The sequence below is a fragment of the Lactuca saligna genome, chromosome 5 (assembly GCF_052625555.1).
Source record: "Lactuca saligna cultivar CGN05327 chromosome 5, ASM5262555v1, whole genome shotgun sequence".
NCBI classification, from domain to species: Eukaryota; Viridiplantae; Streptophyta; class Magnoliopsida; order Asterales; family Asteraceae; genus Lactuca; species Lactuca saligna.
The window spans coordinates 284,845,222-284,871,554 of NC_136421.1; the positions used below are offsets into that span (position 1 = coordinate 284,845,222).

At 35.1% G+C, this 26,333-nt stretch overlaps 1 protein-coding gene and 1 non-coding gene across 2 annotated transcripts; one reads left to right on the plus strand and one right to left on the minus strand.

Moving 5' to 3' along the window:
* The first annotated feature begins 10,063 nt into the window (after positions 1 to 10,063).
* LOC145046812 (uncharacterized) lies at positions 10,064 to 10,847 on the plus strand. Its single transcript, XM_078995071.1, has 2 exons — positions 10,064 to 10,132; positions 10,260 to 10,847. The coding sequence occupies exons 1-2, from the start codon at positions 10,064 to 10,066 to the stop codon at positions 10,845 to 10,847; spliced, it is 657 nt and encodes a 218-aa protein (XP_078851197.1).
* A 6,274-nt stretch (positions 10,848 to 17,121) lies between these two features.
* LOC144999016 (small nucleolar RNA R71) lies at positions 17,122 to 17,228 on the minus strand. Its single transcript, XR_013660544.1, has one exon. It is a non-coding gene; the product is annotated as a small nucleolar RNA R71 (small nucleolar RNA).
* Between the last annotated feature and the right edge of the window lie 9,105 nt (positions 17,229 to 26,333).

Sequence of the window (26,333 nt, forward strand, 5' to 3'; positions counted from 1 at the left end):
AATTTCATGTATTTTGAGTACCGAATACCGTTTCATATTTTCAAATTCGGTATTATTCGGTATCGGTTCCGGTACGGTACCAGTACGAGATCGGGATTTAGGACCAACTGCCCATCCCTAATTTAAGGGTTAAATGTCATATTTAGTCCCTCAGCGTACTTAACGCATGGTTTATATTCTTTTAATCGTTTAACCCATTTTAAGTTTTAAATAATTATCGAACGTTTTATTTATTTATTTTGTTTTTCCAAAATTGTCACTATGAGTCTATGACCCGCAAAATCATGTTTCCATATTTTTTTTAGTTAACTAAAGTATTTTTTATTTTTTATTTTTTTTTTTTGGCTATTTAATACTTTTTTGGGCAACAATTAATCACTAAACAATTTATATAATAATTCGTTTTTTCACATTTATTTTTTTATTTTGTTTTTGCATGTTTTTTACTATTCATTTTTATAACTTTATTTTTTCTATGTTTTAATGTTGTTGCTTTCACAATTCGTTTTATAACTTTATTTTTATTGTATTTTTGCATGTAATTTTCACAAATTTATTTTTCATGGTTTTTTTCAAAATATACTTTTACGCCATTTTTTCTTAGTTATATATATATATATATATATATATATATATATATATATATATATATATATATATATATATATATATATATATATATATATTCACAATATGTTTTCATAATTTTATATATTTATTTCGTTAATTAGGTGTCAATTAACTAAACTATATAATTATTGATCTAAGTGATGATTTTAAAAATAATAGTTTTCTCGTATGCATGATTCTTGTCATAAGTTAGGTCATATGCATGACTTTTGTCATCAAGTTAAGGAATAACAGAAAGAAAAAAATATATATATTTTGGACCCATAATGTCAATAATCAATCAAAACATATAATCTAATACCGCAACTAACACAACAACAAAAAAGAGAACATAACAAAGAGCAAACGTTAACATGAATGATAATCAAATACTAACTAGATTGAAATAACATATCCAATAAAAACAAGATCGGAACCAGACACTACAATGAACAGTTCGATTTGTGATAGTCTGACCTTCTACAAAGTATTCTATAATCATCAAATCAACAATGTATTCAATAGAGCTATGTTATAACGTGAAAGAAAATAGTCAAACCTTCTACAAAGTATTTTAAAAACAAAGCAAATATATGAAGTTATTAAAACAAGTTGTGAAAAAATTATAAAAACAAAGAAAAAAATGATGTTGTAAAAAAGTTTTGAGAAAAAACATGAAAATGAAGTAAAAAAGATGAAGAAATAAAAATAGATTACAAAAACAAAACATACAAAAACGTAAATAAAAATGAAGGCATAAAAGCGACTTGTGAAAAAACATGTAAAAGTTTGAAAAATAATTTTAAAATTCATGAATTGTATGTAAAAACAAAATAAAAAAAAGTTGTAAAAAAGGTATTCTACTTTATTTTTGATGTGTTATAAAATTCATGAGTTATGTTTGTATTCATCTAAAGCGAAATAAAATTCATGAATTGTGAAAAAATGAAGTCATAAAAGCGAATGGTGAATGTTATAAAGTTTTTTGATTTGTTTGTATACATCTAAAACTATATTTTGTTTCGGTATTATACTTTATTTTCTTTCTGATGTATATAGATTGATATAACTTATGGTTGTGCTATTTTAATATATTTTAATTGATCTAAAACTTATTTTTATATGTATTTTTAATGTTTGAATTTATAAACATCAAATTCAATATATATATATATATATATATATATATATATATATATATATATATATATATATATATATATATATATATATATATATATAGTTTCAATTGAGAAAATAAAAAAAGTTGAGAATGGGGAATCATTCCCACCCAATCATTTATTTTTGCCTCAAAAGCCTCTAACGTACCAACGGAAATGGGAAAGGAATACACATGGTTTTCTCACAAAACATGTTTCCTTAAACTATATTAATCATTACCTTAATATATATACAAAAACATAATTTTTTTTTTGTTTTTTTTTTTAAGGAGCTATTTTTATCGAAAAATGATTTTAAATATATGAAGATTCATAATTTTTTATTCTTTATAAATAGACATTAATATTGATATAGTTTTAAGATAAAATAAAAATTTTATTTTTTTATAGTTCCGCCTCTTGTTATTCATAAGTGAATAAAAATACATCAGATTTTTACTACAGTACATTCGTTATTCACTTATGAATAAAATATAAGATTATTTTTTTTAGAATATAAATATCATTCATATATAAATATAACATATATAAACTCTTTACGATTTACATCAGTTCTCGTCACATATTATAATCACATATGAATAAAACGTGTATTAGTCTTTCTCACAAATTACATTCATATATTAAAAACACATTTATCATAATTTTGTTATGGTTAATTTGTAGTTAATATATGAATAAGTAGTTCAAAATTATAATGCACATCGTATTTTATTAACGTACTATTTATTAATATTCGAATAACAAATGAACTATAACAAAAATTTGATAATTTTTTTATTTATATATGAATATAACATATGACGAACACTAATATGAATATAGCCAAAATTTGATAAATTATTTATTTATATGAATATAATATATGTCGAACATTAATACATATTTTATTCATATATAAATATAATATGTGACGAAAGATGATGTAAAAAAATATATTTTAGGTAAACAAGTTTTATTACGTGTTATATTTATATATGAATGATATTTAAACTGTAAAAAAAGTTAAGCATACGTTTTATTCATAAATGAATAACGAATGTACTGTAATAAAAATATGATCGATTTTTATTCACTTATGAATAAAAATATATATTTTATTTTAAAACTATATCAATATGGATATCTATTTACAGAGAATAAAAAATTTTGAATTTTGATTTATTTAAAATAATTTTTTTTTGATAAAAATAGCTTTCTAAAAATAAAAAATAAAAACAAAAAAAATGTGTTTTTGTATATATTAAAGTAATGATTAACATAGTTTAAGAAAACATGTTTGGTTGGGAAAACGCATGTGTATCCATTATCCATTTTCGTAGGTGCGTCTAAATGTTTTGCGGCAAAACAAATATATATATATATATATATATATATATATATATATATATATATATATATATATATATATATATATATATATATATATATAGTGGAAAATAGGAAAAAAAAATGAAAATTATAGAAACCGGTTGCTCAATGGTCGAACAGGTTGAATCGAGAACTGGTCACCATCTCGGTTCAACTAAAAAACCGGTTTTTAAAACATTGTTTTCAAAGCACTTAGGCACTTCACTCATTATATATTAACTTTTGTGATATTTTTGTCATTGTCTATACTGTATACAATAAAAACTGTCATGGAGCTTTTATTTATTTATTTATTTATTTATCAAATTCATGATATAGTTTTATATCTTATTCCCTTAAAATGCTTGAGATCACGAGTCATGAAAACTTGACAAATCGTTGAAATTTTCAGACCATTTAAAATTATCAGTAATTACAATCTAATATGAACCGGAGTACACTGTGACAAAAGGATATCATTGAAAACTAAAGGAAAAGCTCTGCAACCATGCTTTGTTGTATAATCATAATATTGGGTAATTAAAAAGATTATAAGAGTAGAAATCATAATTTTACGGTGTATTTGTAGCATACTCTGTTGGACAGAGTTCCAAACTTGACATTCAGAAATTTGGTGGAAGTGACGTCGATTATTGAGAAATTGATGAAATGAAGATTACCATGGTTTAGACATGCCCTTAAGAGACTACCAACATCCACGGTTAGGAGAGTGGAGAAAGTCATTGTTAATGTTGCAATGAGGAGAGGGTGTTTGAAGTGTGAAGATATTATGAAGTTTTACTTGAATGAATTAGCTCGATACCGAATGTGTGGTCTCTTATAGGATAGTATGGAGTATCTGGTAATGGATTAGTGTAAAAGTATACACAGGTGGTTTTGTATCGGTGTCCGTATTGACACCTACAATGCCTAACTTGTCTGTACACAGTGTAAAAAATTTTGATTTTTTTACTATCGTGTTGCTACTTAAATTTCTTGTGCTACCTCTACCATGAAATCTTGTTTCCACCCCATAAGTATAAATATAAAAGTTACTAAGACTCCCTTTTATTGTTTGTGTAATTGTGTTTGTTGCTCGGTAATTTGTTCTCCTCTTTATTTTCGTTGTGTATTTTACTAGTAGTTGCATCATGTTTTCTTGCTTGCCAATTGTCATTGCCTCCAAATATTTGTGTGTTTGTATAATGTTTATTTGTTTATAGTTACCTCTCTTTGCTTTCATAATTCATATTATAGTTTATATTTTTTTCGTTTTCTTTAGCCACTAACCACTCTTTATTTCTTTATTTTTTTTTCTTTGTTTTGGATTAACGTTTAGTTTTATATGCATGAGGTCACCCAAGACGGGATAGTGTTACCCTGCTTGATTTTATTATATTTCTTTTTTGTGGGAGGTCATATATGAAAATAACTTGGACTGCCCATCGTCTCACATGCTCTTTAGTCCTTACTCTATTCGTATGGGATTGGGGATAGTCTGGATAGACCGATAGTGCTATATATATATTGTTATTGTTGTAGTTTTTTTTTAATGAAATTTACTCCAACTGCACTAGAGTCCCTATATTTTTTAGGTTCTTGCATTTCAAACCATTCATTTCTTCAACACTTAGATTTCATCACATTCCTGTTGACTTTTCTCATTATAATATTATACTTTATGTTCCTGTATTGAACATATTAATCTTAAATAAAAATACAAAAACATGGACGCAAACCCAACTAACCTAACTTGTACTACAAATTTATTGCTTGATTCAGTATTCAACTCGTTTCGATCCGTCCATTTCATCACCCCTAATATTAAGTTACATCCGTCTACTCGATATGCTATGGTTTCCTAATTTGTAGAGAATAAAGAGAAATGGACATAAATTTGGTTATGAAATAAATTTAAGGAGTGAAATGTAAAAAATGGGGAAATGATTTGGTACAAAAGAATGGTGGTACACTATAGTAGATAAGAGGACCACATTATTTGTGGTTAATGAGTTTAAGGTCGCCCACTTGTTGTGGGTCTCACACCGTGTGCTATGCACGTGAATGAGGGTCCATGTACACCCCCTCCCTACCGTAGGAATGCTTAAGGAAGAACAAGAGAGAATATGAGTGTAGAGATTTTGTTTTAGTAAAAACTTTAAAAAAGGGAAAAAAAAAAAAGAAGGTTATTGACTCTCTTTCATTGCCAATAACTTTGCAAGTTGACTCTAGATCACCTTTAACTTTTATGCATTGACTTCTGCGAACGTAAGATTTGAAATCAAGAAGTGGGCAACCCCTTTGTTATGATGACGTAGGAACATGGCAAACATGTAGAGCTTGAGACAAGACTATGTAAGAGAAAATAAACATCAATCTTAATATGTTTTGTACATCTATATAAAATGGCATTTGATGCAAGATATGTGGTATTAATATTGTCACACAACAATGTTGATGGACGTAACACTAGGAAGCACATCTCTTTTGTCAACAAACCAATTCTCTGAATCTTAACCATTAGATTAGAGTTAGCACACGATATTCTATATGAGCGCATGAGGAGGCAATGATATGTTGTTTCTTGGAACAATAACTAATATGATTTGGACCACTATGAAACACTCAAGCCCTCGTAGAAAATGTATGGAAATAACAATGTACTTTTTAAAATCGGATTTTAATTTTGCAGAAATACAAGAATCTAAAACATTTAAAAAATCCAGTAAATGGTTATATAATACCAGGAATGTTAGGTTATCAAAGACATCAACTCAAACTACATTACCTCCAAAACCAAAACAATAAATAATCTTTGAAGTGTGTCTCTCTCAAGCTCGACTCTAGAAAAAAGAAGCATGGTCATAACCCCTTAAATTATACTCTCCCCCGTTCCAAAATTATAGTTGATCTTTCCTTTTTGGTTTTATCCCAAAATAATAGTCCACTTCTAAAAATAAATAACATTTTTACCAAAATACCCCGTCATTATTATTTAACCAACTAAATATTTAATAGAACATTAAATGAAAAGTAATGACAAAACTGTTATTTTATTGTATAAAGTTAGTGGTAATTAATACTTTCTTAATCTGTGTGTTTTTTGTCTGTGGATATTAATTCTGGGACGGAGGGAGTAATAATTTTAACCTCATAAGAATATCATGAACTTAAGTAGACCTCCAAAAGTGCATGGTCATAATTTGGGAGGGGTGGATTCCTCGAAATTAACATATATGACTACTAGATTCATTTATGGTAACATCTGATCTAGGTACGCATCAACTTTCTTGTATTTATTTTAAAAAGGGTGTCCACAACGTGGTGGTGCATCACCATGATGTGGCGGATTATGAGGGTACACGGGATTTTAATGACCCGCCATGACATGGTCTTGATGCACCACAACGTGGCAGGCGCTTTTTATTTAAAACCCTAACTTTCGGGTCTTGGACCCTATATAAGGAACATTAAGGCTAGGGTTTCAACCTCCATCTTCCTCCCAGCCTCAGAAACCTTAAACCTAGCCTCCATTGAAGTTGTGAGCTCATTCCTAGTGCTTATTAGTGACTTTAGAAGGAGAAAGAAGCTCTTTGTGAGGTGGTTATTTGGCAAACATCATTTCTTCAGCTAAGCTTATCTTTTGGATCTTGGTGAGTACCCAAGACTCAACCTTTTCTTTCCATGTTGCTAAATCTCTTTTTTGTCCCCTTTTCCATGATTTTGATAGACTGAAGTAATGGGATCTCGGTCAAAATGAGCATTTAGTGTCTTGGATCTGAATTATAATCAAGTTTTGATGTCATGCATGGGATTTAAGTCATTAAACCACTATTTTTGACCTAAAATGGAAAAGGCATGTGTTGGTCATGCAAGTCCATAAAGCCATAATTTTTAAGGTCACTTTGGAGAGTGAAACCTTTCTGGAAACTTTGGAGGTGCAACTCTAAGGATTTGGTGCTTAATGAGAATTTTGATGCATTAAGTTACCATTAGTGATTGGGGTTGGGATTTTGGCTTATGGAAGGGTTTAAGGGATAAAGTTGGAAACTTTACCCATCAAGGCATGGGAAGGACTAGATCTGAGCCTTGGAGTTTTTTTAGTTAAAGGAAAAGGACTTAATGGTTTAAGTTTTCCAGACACATCACCAAGGCATGGTTGAGGTCGCCACAATGTGGTGACTTGGTCAAGACCCGTCTATGTTGGCGGTTTGCGGCCATGATGTGGCCAAGGAGGCCACGACATGGTGACTAGCTGGGTTGAATTTTGACTTTTGACTTTGACCTGGATTTTGACCAAAGTTTGACCTAGGGTATTTTAGGTATTTTTGGTATGTATCATGAGTTACGGTCACTGTATTTATAAAGGTAATTGGTAGAGTTGATTTTAGAGCAACATGTTGTTTCGGTTTCTCATTTGTTTGTAAGGTGAGTCTTCTCATTGTATCCATGGGTCGAAGGCACCAATGTCGGTTCGCTATTGTGTTATTTAGGATGATAATTGTTATGTGGCTTATATGAGTTCGTATGATGGGTTGAAATAAACCCCAGTGCAGGGCCCACTATCGTATATTTGGTTTGAAATAGACACCATGGTAGGGCCCACTATTATATGATTAGGTTGAAAGGTACCCTAGGGTAAGGCCCCAGGGACGGGGCCGATATGTGTTGATCTGGTTGAAATACACCCAAGGCTGGGCCTATATATGGATATTGGGTTGGAATATTCCCAGGGTTAAGCCTAGTTATATGATTGATATGTGGTACTTTGGGGAACTCACTAAGCTTTATGCTTACAATTTATGTTTATCATTTCAGGTACCTCTGATTCGAAAGGGAAGGGCTCGACGTCACGGCACAACATCCTCACCTCATGATTTCTGCATTTTGAATAATTTTACTCTGATATTTTTGATATTATGTTTGGTGATGGTTTTTTAAACAATTAATGAATGAAATTGTTAATCTTTCAATGAAAAAAAATTATCATTGTTTTTGGGTTGTTACAAATTGGTATCATAGCCTCGGTTTGAGGGATTCAGGCACACTTTTTGGTGTGTCAGAACTCAAACTGGAATGATAATCTTTTTAAAGGGAAACAAAATTGAATTTCTAAAAAGATTTTTACTAAGTAAAAAGGGATGCGATGTGTGCAATCAGCCGAGCTCAAGTAAGTGGTTCCCAAATCACCCATACCCATGTATTATGATTACTATGCTTGATATGAAAATTTCATGCGAGAGTAGGGCTAAGGATATCTTCAGGAATCATATGATAGGATTACCTTATTTGTGTGATGCCTTATTGTCTAAGGGAGTTTGATGTTATGTATTACTTGGAATTGATATCGGCTCAGTTAATTGCCAAGTGTATGCTTTCAAAGTTGTATATGACTAGGATCATATAGCCCTAGAATGATTGATTTGACCTCATTTCAAGTTCCTTGTTTGGTTATGGACTTAGGGTGGAGTCATCATTTGAAAGTCTATGTGATTCCATTTTGTGTATAACCTGCATGCATAAGGCAACCAACAGTGTTGATTGAGGTTCTTGGTACTACAAGTAGTGGAAGTTGAGGATTCTTAGGAAAGTCTAGGATATGTATGCTGTTAGTATTGTAATGGTGTATGGTTCTAGTGTGGCGACTTAAAGGAATCAGAACAAATCTTGAGGAGGCTACATATAGGTGTGAAAGGTAGTATGGGCCCGTACTACTAGAAGCACATGATTTGTACCCTAAGACAAAAACTGACCTAGAGACTCTAAGGAGACCTATATAGTAGGAATTACCTTGAGTCATATGTTGATCATTTATATATTTGTGTTTCAGTTTGAGTATGGTGATGACTACTCGAGGAGGTTCTGGCTCTGGTTCAGGTTTTGGCTCAGGCACACAACCAATTGATGAGAGGCTGCATGAGTTTATTGCAGCTGAGGTTACTCGTGGTATCTTGGATGCTACTCTTGTGATGTTCGGTACCATCAAGGAGGGGAGTGTGGAGCAGATGGATGAGTGGCTCGTTTCCTTTCAAGCATAGATTGCTACGAGACAGATAGGAGCTCGAAACCCTCATTTCGGGAGTTCAAGGCATGTGGAGCTCCAGAGTTCTTTGGGTCTAAGGACCCCATTGCTTGCCGATGCTGGATCGCTGACGTTGAGAATGCTCATTGGATGAGATTTTTACTTGAGGGGGAAAAGGTGGGATTTGCATCGTGCCTGCTGAGGGACCGAACACGAGATTGGTGGGATTAGGTTGGTCGAGCAGTAGGGTCGGCGACAGTGGCAGTTATGACCAAAGAGGATTTTGTTGCGAGGTTTCAGAGGTAGTTTACAACACCTATCGAGATGCAGCAGCTGGCGAGGGAGTTTCATGACCTTCACAAACTACTAAGACTGTAGTGTAGATCATTACCAAGTTTCGAGAGAGGGCTCTATTGGTTCTGAAGTACGTTGCGGAAGAGGAGATGAAAAAAACGAGATATCATGATATGTTGAGAGAGGATACCAGGGAGTTTGTGAGATTTTCAAGGTGAAAGACCCTAAATGATATGATGGAGAAGGCCCATGAGCAGGAGATCAAATTGAAGCTAAGGACAAACGAAAGTCGGAGCAAGTACAGACGGTGAAGAGCCAGACTAAGAGGCGTAAGGCTTCCGATTCATGTACCAAAGGCCAGTAGGGCAAGAGCCGCTGTGGTAAGTATGGCAAGCCACATGGTGGGGCGTGTGAATTTTCGGGTTCAGTATGTTTTGGTTGTGGTTAGTCGGGCCACATTAGTAGGGACCACCCCATGGGTGATCTGATTTGCTTTCATTACAATCAGACCGGCCATAAAAAGGCCTATTGTTTGAGATTGTAAGGGGTAGCAGTGGCGGCGCCTGTGCCAACCACCTTGAGGATTACTAATGGCCGCCAGGGCAAGATGAAGGCTCCTGTGCTGAAATACATGGCATTTCAGTTGACCACCAATGAGGCTCGTGCAACACCAGAGGTGGTTACTGGTATGTGAGTTACTCTTATTTGTTATTACTTTCCTTATTTATGTTAATGATTATATATGATATGGACCAGGGACCTTTTTGGTTAATGGTATGATTGCTTATTTTCTGTTTGATTAGGGTTCTACCCGATCTCTTGTATCTCTTGTGCTTAGCAAGAAGTTTTGTGATTCTACCGGGATGCTGGATTGCCCGTTGGAGGTCGAGATTGCGGATGACCATACTATCAGTGCTTTGAGGGTTCATTGTGGGTGTGTCCTGAATCTGTTTAGTGAGAGTTACTCCATTGATTTAATACCAATTACTCTGCGTGGATTGAAGCTTATTATCGGGATGGATTGGTTAGTCCCCAATAGGGAAATGATTGACTGCGAGCGCCAGCTAGTGAGAGTTCGAACCCCAAGTGGGGGAGAACTTGTTATTCCGGGCGAGGGAGCTTCGCATGAGCTGACTCTCTATTCATCTGTGAGGGCCAGTAGATATCTTCAGCAGGGTTATTCAAGATTTTTGGTGTATATGGTGGATACTCAAGTGGAGGGCACGACGACGTTGAGTGAGGTGCCCATTGTTTGGTATTTCCCCGATGTGTTTCTTGAGGAGTTACCAAGAGTGCCTCCCGTTAGGAAATTCGAGTTTCGAATTGATTTGGTTCCTGGTGCATCCCCAATAGCCAAGGCACCTTATCGCTTGATACCACCAGAGATGTAGGAGTTGTTGTCTATGCAGATTCAGGAGCTACTAGACAAGGGTTTTATTCGACCGAGAAGTTCTTCGTGGGGAGCACTAATCATGTTCGTGAAAAATAAGGATGTTTCATACAGGATGTGCATTGACTACCGAGAATTGAATAAGCTAATGATGAAGAACCATTACAAACTCCCAAGGATTGGCGATTTATTTGACCATCTCCAGGGTGCATCTTGGTTTTCCAAGCTTGATTTACGATCGGGGTACCATAAGATGAGGGTCAAGGATGATGATGTATAGAAGACAACCTTCGGGACTTGTTATGGTCATTATGAGTTTGTGGGGATGTTGTTCAATCTCACCAATATACCAACAACATTCATGGATCTCATGAACCAGGCTTGCAGGGAAATGCTGGATCGGTATGTGATGGTATTCATAGATAATATTCTGGTTTACTCCAAGACAAAGGAGCAACACTAGTAAAAATTGCGAGAGGTGTTGAAGACCTTGAGGAGGGAGAGGCTATATGTCAAATTATCCAAATGTGAGTTCTGGTTGCGAGCAGTGCATTTCTTTGGGTACATCATCAACTAAAGGGGTATACTGGTCGACCCGGCCAAGATCGAGGTTGTGATGCGATGGGAGGTCCCAAGGACCCCCTATGAGATTCGGAGCTTTCTAGGTCTTGCAGGTTATTATCAGCGATTTATCTAGGATTTCTCCAAGATTGTAGTTCCTTTGACCCGCTTAACAAAGAAGAATGTGACTTTTCGGTGGGGGCTTGATCAATAGTTGGCTTTTGAGACTCTGAGGCAGAGATTGTGTGAGGCCCCGATTCTCGCGCTTCATGAGGGTTTGGATGATTTTATGGTTTATTGTGACACCTCTATTTCAGGTTTAGGAGTTGTTATTATGCGGAGGGGCCACGTGGTTGCTTATGCTGTAAGGCATTTGAAGCCTCTTGAGGCGAATTACCCTACACATGATTTGGAGTTAGGGGCTGTGGTTTTTTCCCTCAAGATTTGGAGGCATTATGTGTATGGGGTTATGTGTACTATCTACACTGACCACAAGAGTTTGAGGTATCTCACGGATCAGTCAAATCTGAATACGCGGCAGCAGAGATGGTTGGAAGTGGTAAAGGACTATGATTGCGGGATCATGTACCACTCTGGGAAGGCCAATGTTGGTCAATGCTCTGAGCCGCAGGGGCGGAACACAAGCACTAAAGTGAGGGGGGCCTGAACCAAAACTACAAAACAAAATAGTATAAACAAATTAAATTTTATTTAAATTGTAACATGTTATAAAACCCTTATACTTTTTGTTTATTTATCGATTTCTAACAATTACCAACTAGATTTTTGAGTCTAGTTGAATTAATAATTGACAATTAAATTTACAAATCTTAATTAATTTTTTAGTATTTTCTTATTGAAAAAAGACCCTCATAATTTTTTTCTAAACGGTTTTCTAATATATTTTTATAATCTCCTCAAATCATGTATACATTAAACAATAACACAAGATAGAGATTAAAAAAATGAACATAACAAAATGGTTTATACATGTTTTACTAGAAATTTTACTATTTTATATTTCTAAAAAAATATTAACAATATTTCCACTTATCACAAACTTATTCAAAGAAAAAGTCAAAAGCTAATATAGGATGCAGAGACACAAGTATTTTTCTTTTGCTTAATAGAAAAAGCAATTCATATATAAATACACACTCAATATATGGTACTCTTTGACTCACCTTAACTTTGCTATACAATAAAAAAACCCTAAAGCACCAAATGAGAAGGAACATGATATGTGCATATTTATACACATAATTATACATCATATCTTAATACTTTTAATTACTTTTATACCCTTAATAGAACAAAAGGTACTTAATTTGTTATGAATTATGTTGTAGGGATAAAAGATATGTTTGGAGCAAAAAGGAAGCTAGAAGCTGGAAGTTGGATGCCGGAAGCTAGGAGGTTGAACCAATGCTTAAAAATGAAGAAAAAAGATACACCCAACATGTCGTGGTGGTCCTAACAGGACGTGGTGCATTGAATATTCCCAATTGATTTTGAAGACTTGTGGAACACGGTTAAACACGAAGACCACATCGTGGTGCTCTGATTTCTGGAAAAGTATAAATACAACTCATTCTTCTATGAATAGGAGACTTTTTAGCTGAAGTTTCTGACAAATTCTGAAGACCAAAGTTCCGAACTAAGGCTTGGAATGTTGGGATTAATCAGGTTTATTTTAGACTTGTTTAGTTTTTTGGATTTAAATTGAATAAGCTTTGCTTCAAGGGACTTAATGGATTCTGCATGGCAGGAACTTGAAGATCAAATGCATATTTTATTAGGTTTATTTAGTAGTTTATTTAATTGGTGGTATGTGCTGTGTCATATTGCACCACGTGATATTAGGTAGAAGTAGTCAATTATTTAGTAGAAGTAGTCAAATAGAACCTATTCTTGTGGCTAGTCTTTTGGTTCACAGGTTGTGATGTGACTGAAGAGGCTATTTATAGCCATTAGTTTAATAAATAATTGTAGCTTTTTTGTGTATCTCACTTCGTATACTCTCTGTAATTGTTTATTGAAGCTTTTCCAATTTTGCTTGCAAACGTGAGTCTTACATACATAATACGGAGTAGTGTGTTGTGTGTGTTTCTAAAGGACCTAAACCAACATTTGGTATCAGAGCGGAGATAGATTGAAGAGGGGCTGATTTCAGATTATTAGGCTGTTTTCTTTTCTGTTCTAGGGATCAAAAGGGTAGCGGAGACGAGTCGTGATTCCGGCCAAAATCAGCGGGCTTGTTAACCCAGTTTGATCGAAGAATAACATGGGAGGATCAAGAGCAACCGGAAGGTGTTAATCAAAGAGTGAAAAACAGCAGGTGAAAGGCAGCAAAAGGTGTTTGCAGGTAGCTCTTTCAAGCAGTGGGTTTTTTAGTTGATTATACAACCTTGGTAGTGCAGTAAATCGCAAGAATGGCTCCACCGAAGGATCAAACAGCGGCTGTTGTCAAGGAGAGCAACACCATGACTCTTCAATGTCCGGTATTGTCATCAACAAATTACACAGTATGGGCTATGAGGATGCGGGCTATCTTCAATGTTCATGGGGTATGGGAGGCAATCGATCCGGGAGTCAATGGGGATGCCAAGAAGAATAACATAGCAATTGCACTTTTGTTTCAAGCCATACCCGAGGAGCAGACACTGTTAATAAGGAATCTCACAACCGCAAAGGAGATGTGGGAGGTTCTCAAAACCCGTCATTTGGGTGCGGATCGAATCCGGGAGGCGCGACTTCAAACTCTAATGGGAGAGTTTGAAAATCTGAAGATGAAGGATCAAGAGGTGATAGATAACTTTGCTAATAAGTTGTCCGAGTATGCTTCTAGAGCCGCCTCACTTGGATCGGTTATGGAAGAAACAAAATTGGTTAAGAAATTTCTTAACGGGTTACCGAAACGTTTCATTCATATGGTGGCTTCTATAGAACAGGTTGTAGACTTGAAGACCATCAGTTATGATGATGTTGTGGGCCGACTTAAAGCTTATGAAGAAAGGATCAAAGTTGAGGAGATCCAACCCGAGCAAAATCAGTTTTTGCTTGCAAATTCTGATGAAAAAACAAAAGAAAAAGACCATAGGTGTGAGCATTGTGGTTGTGGAAACTCGAATCGGGAAGACTATGGGTGTGGCCGAGGTGGAGGTCGGGGGTCTGGGAAAGGTCGAGGAGATGGTCGAGTACAACGGGACAAGAACCACGTGAAGTGTTACAAGTGTAATGAGATCGGGCATTACATATCAGAGTGTCCAATGTGGGAGAAAAAGGAAGAACTCAACTTGAACCGGTACGAGGATGATGAGCCGGCATTGCTGTAATCGAATGAGATACCTGATTAAGGGGGTGATTGTTGGGATTAATCAGGTTTATTTTAGACTTGTTTAGTTTTTTGGATTTAAATTGAATAAGCTTTGCTTCAAGGGACTTAATGGATTCTGCATGGCAGGAACTTGAAGATCAAATGCATATTTTATTAGGTTTATTTAGTAGTTTATTTAATTGGTGGTATGTGCTGTGTCATATTGCACCACGTGATATTAGGTAGAAGTAGTCAATTATTTAGTAGAAGTAGTCAAATAGAACCTATTCTTGTGGCTAGTCTTTTGGTTCACAGGTTGTGATGTGACTGAAGAGGCTATTTATAGCCATTAGTTTAATAAATAATTGTAGCTTTTTTGTGTATCTCACTTCGTATACTCTCTGTAATTGTTTATTGAAGCTTTTCCAATTTTGCTTGCAAACGTGAGTCTTACATACATAATACGGAGTAGTGTGTTGTGTGTGTTTCTAAAGGACCTAAACCAACATGGAAGTCAAGATACTAATTGAAGCTGGGGAATTGAAGACATATAGGCAATAATACTTCTCATTACGAATTTCTCTTTAGTTTAATCATGACTATGCTATTGAATTTCATTTTTATATCTTTACTTGCTGAAATCATGAGCTAAATCTTATGACTTTCGTTTAGCCTTGGATTATTTGCTAAATTATTAGTTGATTTATGGATTGGATTTAGTTTATATTGGTTATTTGTTGATCTAGCTTATTAAAGAACCTCACATACTTTTGATAACTACTTTTCTTTACTCATTGATGAATTTAACTAAGTTTGCATGACCATCTTTCTTAGTTAAATTTGAATCTTATAATCTTGTGACCAACAAAATTGTAGGACTAGAGTTTTGAACGAAACCTAGGGTTAAGTAGGAAAGTGGGTAAAAAAGTGTGAGAGCTAATATATGATGACAAATCATATATAGAATTGATTCAAACGACCAATTTGATCAATTAATTATAAGTCTAATCAAATAAAACTGAACACTAGTAAACTTGTTAATTTGTCCGCCTGATCACCGATGAATGAGCTTGTTTGCTAAATGATTAAAGGAGTGAACGCGAATTTGGTCATTATAGGAATCGGTAACCAATTAAACTATAATCCATTACACTTCCATGAATCAACCATAAAAACTAATAAATTTGAAGCTAAACGAAAGTATCTTAATTACCTTGTTTAATCTTCGTGTTCCTTGCTTAGGTTTAGTATTAGCATTAATTAGTTAATTTGGTAAATCAAGTTTCTAGTCTTGCAAAAACTAGAGAAAAAACCATTTTCCATTTTATTAGTAATTAATTAGTAGTAGATAAAAATTAGCTAAAACACTGTTCCCTGTGTTCGATACCTGCCTAGTGTACTATACTATCTTCAACAAGGTACACCACCTTAGGAAAGAATTAGTTACGTTAGTAGGTTAACTAGTACTTATTAATTTTCACTTCAAGTTTTTGGCGCCGTTGCCGGGGAACGGTTCAGTTATAGTTACTTTAAATCTGCTATTTTATTAGGAATTTTGCTGTTTAGTTACTTTTATTTTTTGTTTAGGTTTTTCTTCTTTTTGACTCACCACGCCGTGGTAATTTCCACCACGTCGTGGCTTCGTAACAATAGAACTTTATTTTCTTTTTTGTTATTTTTACGCATTTAATTGTTTATTTGCAGTACGTTTATGACTCGTGGATCAAATATACATTTGATCCCACCACTTGAAGACCCGAAATCAGCTCTTAGGAAAAACAAGGATAAAACCGTAGGAGAATCTGCAACTCCAAAGAAGTCACCTTTTAAGAATCTCAAATCGGTATTTGGCAAGAACAAGGGAAAGCAAATGGGAGAATCCAACAAAACCCGGAAGGACGAAGACACTAAGAGCAATCCAATGAAGGAGAATACCGAGTATGAAACAAAAAAGGAAGGAAGCGGAACTAAATCTGATGAAGAAAGCGAGCAAGACATCGAACCCGATAACACCATGGCGGACATTGCTGACATTTCCATGGAGGCATAGAAGAAGAGAATTCATGATGACACCTGACCGGGCGTTGTGCAACCCACCATACGAGCCACTGTCGCATTTGAACTTAAGGGGCACATCCTAGCTGCGCTTAAGGAGATGCCTTTCACCAGAAAGGATCATGAAGATGCCTATAAGCATCTTGATGAAGTCAACGACATCGACGAATACTTCAAGATTCCAAATGTTTCACGGGAAACGGTGTGGTTGAGGATGCTCTCTGTCACTTTCAAGGGAGCTGCAAAGGATTGGCTAAAGGCACTTCCACCAGGCGCGGTCACAACATGGGAAAAGATGCGCAAGGAGTTTTTGGAACAATTTTTTCCACCATCCAAGATTGCTAAGCTCAAAAAGGCCATTGCTAATTTTGAACAACAAATGGGGGAGTCGTTGTTTGAAGCATGGGAGCGCTACAAGGTTCTACTTCAAAATTGCCCCCAAAATGATCTCAATATGCAACAAGAGGTTTCTATCTTTTATGATGGGGTGAATGTCATAACTAGGCAACTCCTTTATTCTTAAGGCCCTTTAACCAAGAAAAATCCCGCGAAAATCAAGGAGCTCATTGAAGAATTCTCTAAACACTCTAGAGAGCACCATAACCCGAGGAATGATGTAACAAAGGGATCGGCGAATGCTGCTTTGGAAGACATGTCGATAGTTTTGGAAATATTGCAAAACATGGATAGGAGGATGACTAAGATGGATCAAACAATCCATGCAATAAGAGTTGGGTGCGAAAACTGTAGCAAGCCACATTTGACTAAGGACTATAATCTTGATGAGTATGGAAACCGAAAGGTTCAAGCTTTCTACTCGAGTGGTGATTGATTAGATGAAGATTGGAGAAAGCCCAAGAAGAAGTAGTTACCTTATGATGAGTACAAGAAAGCCAAGGAAGAGAAATATGAACAATGAGGAAGAGGCTTTTACCGACAAGAGGAATCAGTTCCAGAAAAGAAGCCCGGTTTCTAGTCAATGCTTACATGTTTTTCCGCGTAAAAGACACGTGAAACAGAAGCAATTGTTAGAGAACTACAAACTATGATGAGGGAGCAGCAAACTCTACTAAGAAATCAGCAAGCTTCCATCTTGAACATTGAAAAACAACTTGGGCAACTAGCTAAGCAAATAAATGAAATATCACCATGAGGACTTCCAGTAAATACCAAACAAAACCCGAGAGGAGCCCGAATTCAAGATGTAACAACAAGAAGCAGGAAAATAATTACTCCTTTGACTCCCATCGACAGAAGCAACCTGGATGAGGAGCAAGAAATTCGAGAAGAAAGTCAAACCAATGAAACTGAACAATCAACATGGCGTCGTACAAATGCCACATCGTGGAAAGAGTCTGAAAAGAAAATTGTTGAACCCATTAAGCCATACTGGCCACTACTACCTTTTCCAAGTAGATCAATACAGGATAAAAATGCTGAAGATTATCGAAAGTTCTTAGATCATATAAAGTCTTGTGAAATCAATATTCCATTCCTTGAGGCCTTAGCCGAGATGCCAAAATATGCCAAGCCGAGATGCCAAAATATGCCAAGTTTCTCAAGGACCTCTTAACAAACTGCAAGAAAATGGAAGGATTATCCAAGGTGGTGCTAAATGAAACTTGCTCTGCTGCAATCCTAAACATGTTAACAAAGAAGATGGGCGATCCAGGAAGCATAATTTTACCATGCCAATTCAGGAACCTAGTAACTAGTCATGCGCTAGCCGACTCGGGAGCAAGTGTTAATTTGATTCCCTAATCGTTCTTTAAGAAGCTCGATCTCCCTGAACCAAGACCGGTCTGCATGGTTATCCATTTAGCCAACAAGACCATGACCTTTCCAAGAGGTATCTGTGAAGACTTACTAGTAAAAGTTGACAAGTTTGTTTTTCCCACATATTTCATTGTTTTAGACATAGAGGAAGACGAACAAGTCCCAATCATCCTTGGAAGGCCTTTATTGAGCACCGCCCAAGCCTTAGTGGATATTAGAGAGTCAAAACTCACTCTTCGAGTTAGAGAAGAAGTCGTCACTTTTGGAGTGAATAGAGAAATTCAACATTCTAGAATAAGTGATGACATGGCTTTCTAAGTTGATGTTACTGATGATGTACTTGAAAAAGAGTTAGGAGGGTGGAAAGAAAAAGAGACCGAGGGATATATTGTGCTAGGAGAAGGTAACTTTGATGCCGAACTTGATGTACAAGAATTGGAGAAGCTATTGGAGTAAAGCGAGTATAATGAATTGAAAAAGGAGACAAAAGAAGCAACACGATGTGGCACATGCAATAAGTCGTAGCCCTCAATTTTTCCACGGTCTGACATTAAAATTTGTGACAAAACGACGTGGCAGAAGGCCCATTTCATGGTAACTGACAAAAAGCCAAAAATTGAGTTGAAGATTTTGCCCGAACATCTGGAGTATGCGTTTTTGGAAGAAGGACAACAAAATCTAGTTATTATAGCATCCAATCTAACCAAACATGAAAAAGAAAGCCTAGTTGAAGTATTAAAGAAAAGACAAAGAGCCATAGCATGGAAGATAACCGACATCAAGGGCATTAGTCCCGCCTATTGTTCACATAAGAACAATTTAGAAGAAGGAGCTAAGCCCATAGTACAACGTCAAAGAAGGCTCGGCCCAAATATGCAAGAAGTAGAGAAAAAAGAAGTGTTAAAAATTTTAGATGTCGGCATCATATATTCAATATCCAATAGCCCATGGGTAAGTCCGGTACACATCGTGCCAAATAAAGGAGGAATGAAGGTGGTTACCAACGAAGATAATGAGTTAATCCCCACAAGAACGGTAATCGGGTGCCGTGTTTGCATCGACTATCGAAAGCTTAATAATGTTACATGCAAAGATCACTGTTCTTTACAATTTATCGATCAAATGCTCAAGAGGCTATCCGGTCATCTTTACTATTATTTTTAGATGGTTTTTTGACGTATTTTCAAATCCTAATTGACCCACAAGACCAAGAAAAGACCACTTTCACTTGCCCAAGTGGCAGTTTTGCATATCTACGCATGCTATTTGGGTTATGCAACGCACCAACTACTTTCGAATGGTGCATGATGGCTATCTTCCATGACATGATTGAGAAATTTATGGAGGTTTTTATGGATGACTTCTTGGTTTTTGGGTCCTCTTTTGAAGATTTTTTGTCCAATTTAGACCGAATGCTAGCAAGATATGAGAAGACCAACCTAGTCCTAAATTGGGAGAAGTGACACTTCATGGTAAATGAAGGAATTGCGTTGGGACACAAAGTCTCAAAATTGGGGATAGAGGTGGATCAAGCGAAAGTTGACATAATATCTAAATTACCACCTCCTACTAATGTAAAACGAGTGAGGAGATTTCTAGGCCATGCAAGATTTTACCGCCGATTCATCAAGGATTTTTCGAAGATCACAAGGCTATTGACTCAACTTATTTTGAAGGATGCCCCGTTTGACTTTTGTAAGCAATGTCATGAATCCTTTCAATTGTTAAAGGATAATTTGACTAGTACTCCTATTATGATAGCCCCAAATTGGAGTCTTCCTTTTGAGCTGATGTGTGATGCTAGTGAATATGCAGTGGTAGCTGTTTTGGGACAAAGGGTTGACAACCATTTGCTACCTATTTATTATGAAAGCAAAACTTTAAACCCGACTCAAGAAAACTACACGACTACAGAGAAGGAGCTGCTCGCGGTGGTTTATGCTTTTGATAAATTCTGCCCCTATTTTGTTTTGTCCAAGACAATTGTTTTTACCGACCATTATATCCTTAAGTATCTTTTTGCTAAAAGATGCCAAACTAAGATTGATACGTTGGGTATTGCTTTTACAAGAATTTGACATTGAAATTAGAGATAAAAATGGAATGGAGAACGTGGTTGTCGATCACTTATCAAGACTTGAAAATTCGAATTTGGAAGAATTTGAAGAAAACAAGATTGTAGATGATTTTCCCAAGGAATATCTTATGGTTATAGCAGGAGAAGTACCTTGGTTTGCATACATAGCTAACTATTTAGCAAGTGGTTATCTTCTAAAAGAATTGACACTTCAACAAAAGAAGACACTATTTTCTGAAATCAAGTATTACTTTTGGGATGAGTCATACCTCTTTCGAAGTTGTGCTGACAGAATAATAAGAATATGTGTGTTCGAGAAAGAAAGTCTTGAAATCTTGAAACATTGCCATAATGGGTCCACTGGAGGACACCATGGAGCACAATACACGGTGAAAAAGGTCTTTGATACCGGGTTTTACTGACCCACTATTTTCAAGGATGCTACTAAATTTGTAAAAGAATGTGATCCGTGTCAGAGATTTGGAAACATTTCATCCCGTAACGAGATGCCCCATATAGCATCCATGTTTGTGAGATATTCGATGTTTGAAGAATTGACTTCATGGGACCTTTTCCAATGTCAAGAGGGAATACGTATATATTAGTGGCAGTCGACTATATTTCTAAATGGGCGGAGACACAATCATTACCTACTAATGATGCTCGGGTAGTGGTTCATTTTCTTAAAAAGTTATTTTCAAGATTTGGCATCCCAAAAGCTCTTATTAGTAATCGAGGTACCCACTTCGCAAGTGTACACCATAGATTTTCGAGATCATATCATCCACAAACGAGTGGGCAAACCAAGGTTACAAATCGGGTGTTAAAACGAATATTAGAGCGTTCGGTTGATGGTAATAGAAAGGAGTGGTCGGAAAATCTTGATGATGATGCACTTCATGAAAAGCTGCTAGAAAACGAAAGAAAAATGGAAATGGGGGGGGGGGGGGGGAAGTGGTCCTTCCTTTACAAAGGTGGAAATCAAAACGTATCAAATCTCCTCATACATCCAATCCAGCCCACAAAGTTTTACCAAAAAGAGTCGATGAATAAGCTTGGGGTACATATCGGTTTGGAATCTATGTTATGTGGTATAGGTTGGGGTGATTTGCTTAACCTCTGAAACAGAACCTATAAAGGGCCCACACTTGAATACCTATCCACTTTCGCGACTTATAATGAATCTGAAGTCCTTACTTTCCAGTTACGGGGTCAAATCCATCAACTCTCATACGATCAACTAAATTCTATCATGGGATTCGATCCTACGAACCATGTGACCTTCCATTCCCATGCGTGCATCAGCTGTTGGGTTTTAAGAACTATAACACTCCTAATGTGCGCATACAACCCTAATGCTTTGGATCTAAGTTTTCTCTAGTTATACATGCAACAAAAATTATCCAAAGCATAAAACCTATCTAGCATACAAATTTGGTACATGAATCATAAAATCAAGTTAGAAGAATACCTCTTATTTGTAGCTTGTAGTTATTGGCCTTTCAAGAGCTTAGCACCTCAAGTGTGATGCCTCAAATGGTTCACAAACACCATGAACAAAGGAAGACTTTGAGAGAGAGTCTAGACACTCCAAAATCGGCTATATATCTTCCTACAAGACTTGGGGGCCGATTTTAGGCTAAGGGAGAACATATATATAGTCCAGGATTCCAAGGGTCATGTGTAAACCCTAATCCATACACATAAGCTTATGATCCATCACTCATGTTGAATAACTCTTCATGGACTCTTGCATAAACTTATTCCATCATGGATCAAAAGCCCAAACCATATGTGTCACTAATTTACATAACTAGTCCCCGCTATTTTAATTAATCTCTTTTGATCACTAAATTAATTCCAAATTAATTCTTGACCAATATTAATTAAATAATATGATTTCTCAATTAATATATTATGATTATAATATATTAATAAGTCACAAATAGCCTCTTTCCCAAATATCCATCCTATCAGCTTATTCTGGTAAAGGCAACCCATAAGGACCATGCTACTCTCAGGTCAAGTACATACCAATTATAGCTATGGGCTTAGACACCTAATCCAACAATATCCGACTTGGATAAGTCTAATAACTATGATTGCAGGTACGACTTCAAAACCCGACTAGCAATCATAGCTCTTAAAATCCGTTGTCGAACTCTAACCTAGTCAATGACGCGTCCATTAGATAAGGGATCATATATTCCTCCACTCTAGATATCGTATGAAATGAGACATGGATTATAATCATTCTCTCTGTTCATGTGTTATGTCCTGATTTCCGATTCATAACGAATGACTAATTAAACAAATCAAATCAGTCCAGGCTTGGCCAAATGCTTATGATTGTCATCACTAAATCATTGAGGGGCCCACATATATCGCTTTTATCCCTCTTAGGATAAAAGGAACGGATAAAATTCGACTCATATGCTTGCTCTATTTACTCATCAAATCACACAGAATAATACTTTTTATAACACCAAGTTACTAGTGCATTTTCATATCATCAATGTGCAACCGACTTGTAAACTGCAACTCATATCTCTCCGTTTCAAGAATCTAGGATATTATCGTCTCACAATCACTCATGATAAAATCCATGAAGTGATTCAGATGAGTGTGTGTTTAATCTAATACTCAAATCTTATTACAGGAGTACTCATGAATACTGCAACAAACTTGTGCTATGTCTAACACTTTAGACAATTTATAGATAGATTCATGACAATATTACCTCAATACCTACTTCCAAAGTACGATTGACTGTGGATGTTTGAATAACCTAGTTATTCAGGAAGTAAAATATGCAAAGTAAAACACAAGAATAATCGAATCCAATATGGTCTCAAAATTTTTGAATATAAATAAAATACCTTTTATTTAATCACCATATTGATTACACATTATTCATTGTATAATGTTTTGACTCATCAACTTAATACTTGAACTAAAACTATAGTCATCCCATGCTCCAAGCATGCACACTATGTTTACCTATGGTCCTTACTTTGTGAAATAGATCAGTTGTAAACATTTCCAATGACACTCATTTCATAATTCCAAATCCTTATCGTAAGTGTGAGAATACCAAGTCCTTGCCACTTACTGTAATCTATTATATTGTAAGCTTATATGCAGTGATCCTTTTATAATGACTATGTACACAAGTCACAGAGACTTTTCCAATTATAAAACTTTCCATTAGAGATTTTTTCAAGACAATTCTGTATACACGAAGTCTCATATTCAAAGCACATTCCTTTAAACATCCTTCTTGCTTAAAAGTTTCTAACTTACTCATAGATTCTTGATATCCAACTCCTATTATGGAAACTTTTCCATAATTTCCATATGACTATCCATTCTTAATAGAATCCTATCTATTCATAATTATATTAATATGGTCCATTCATTATTATACTTCCAAATATCCACAAGCAACCAATCCTTGGTAAACCTCAGAATGTCCTTGATGGTTGTTTAACGAATTTTATTTATACCCGGTTCTGGTCCCTTTTCCCTCTTAATGCCCTAAGCATTTGGAAAATTAGAATATGTGAATATCATATGCAATCGATCCTATACCTAAAGCATACGGAATATGACTCATAATGTCTCACATAAAGACATGATACTAGACCAGTCTCTTGCTATAATATTTCCATATATAGAATTTCCAATGTTGAACCACTTCAACATGGTATTCATATATGCTCATGACTAAGTTTAATTTCAGTCTAAACTTTTAGATTCGAAATGAAGTATAAGTAACCCCCCCTTACATATAGCGAAACAACTTTTCAAATTCTGCAACTTTGAGAAATTCTTAACCTTTGTTTTCTATAAGTAGTATTGCTAACTTTTCAACACTTCACATAATAATCATACTCCTACTATCATGATAATTATATTCTTACTAGCATAACACTTATGCTCCCACTAGCTTTGACATGTACTCAGAAATCAGTTGGACTTCTAGAAATCAATACTTATTGACTTTCTTACCAAAGTTTAAATTTCTAATGTGAGATGATTTGATAAGCCTTTATCTAAGCTCATACACCTTTTATTAGAAAGATCATATGTGTGTCTAAACTATTTCAGAACTTACAACATTAAGTCATGAATGTTCAAACTATTTTCTATTTCTCACAATTCGAACTATGTAGAGGGATGTCGTAATCATAATTGAATTTGAGAACGTAATTAACACAACTGCTATCTCTTCAAAATCTAATTAGTGAAAGTCTTTCCTCACAGTCATTTTCATGAATCGGAGAGAAACCTTATGTCACTTAGATTTTATGGTGTGTGTGTTCCTATCCATGTGAATTTGTCATTTCCAACCATTACCATAAGATAAGGTCTCTAACAAACTCAACCTCATATGGACTGAACTTGTTTAATCTTAATTTCTTTCCACTTAGTAGCACAAGGGCCTACCATGTCTTCCAAGTTGTTAAGCAGCTCACCCTTACTGATTAATGAACTTTCACTGATCAAGGTGTTTTGCCTTATGCAAATAATTAAGAACTCATAAAACTCACATGCATAGTCAACTTTAACTGGAATGGGCACAGAAACAAGAATATGTCAACACGATAAGTTACTAACCTCAAGTCGTGTCTACTGATGAACAATAGGTTTACTCTTGATTAGTTCTTGAAACTTTTCAAGATCTTTAAGACTCCCACTGACCTCTTGACATATAAGATTCTCTTGTCAAGAACCATTTCTTGACAAAAAATTATCCAAGAGTTAGTGCGGATTCTTATCAAGAATGATACTTCATATAATTGGTCTTAGTTGGTCTTTGTCTTATCTAAAACATCACAACTACCGATTACAAATGTGCATGAGTAAGAAAAATTTTCTACTCCACATTTCATGATGTGTTATAAGCCTACTTAGGATATGTCACTCAATCTACAATCTTGGAGTATGACTCTAAGACTTGATCTTGGAACGAAGTATGACTCATCTTCTTAACTCAACCATTTGAACAATTCACGATTCCTCTTCTTAGCCATACAAATGTACTAAGGTGTCCTTAGAGGATCAATTGTGACATGGTTCCATAATCAATAGGATTATCATAAAACATGATACTAAATTACTCTTCTTTCCTTTCAGATTGGAGAAACTTTTATCTTTCTGCATAATTGATTTTTCTTATTCGTTTGGCTATATATTGAAAAATTTTCAATGATTTAAAATTACACTTAATCTTGTAAGCATAATCATATTTACTAAACTCTTAGTAAATCATGACGAAGAGTCTTATTGTTCTTTGTGGTGGACCTCATCAGTGCAGAATAGTGTGTACTAGATCCCCTAGTTCTTCACTTGACTCACATCTATATGTGAACAAGGAATTTGTCTTAATTTTCCAAAGATGAAGGTTCTTATTTATCATACAATACAAGTTGGATGATTCCAAGTTTCTATCCAATTGAAACTTTGGTGATGAGAATCTTTCCTTATTTGGTAAATATAGACACTACCATAAACGAAAGAATCAAATACATATTGCTAAAAATAGAAACATACAAACAATAATTTTGACAAATGTCATTGCAAGGAAATATAAATAAGATAAATCAAATTTTCTCTTTATTTATAAAATGCAGAAAACTTTTCCTTACAATGCAAGTACATATGAAAACTATGTTTCTAAATATTCCTAAGCAATCTAT

Excerpts from the sequence above, each read along its gene's own strand:
- LOC145046812 (XM_078995071.1), top strand. The coding sequence starts at position 10,064 with ATGAAGGCTCCTGTGCTGAAATACATGGCATTTCAGTTGACCACCAAT. Across the intron at positions 10,133-10,259 it reads AGGCTCGTGCAACACCAGAG|GGTTCTACCCGATCTCTTGT; the intron begins GTGGTTACTGGT and ends CTGTTTGATTAG.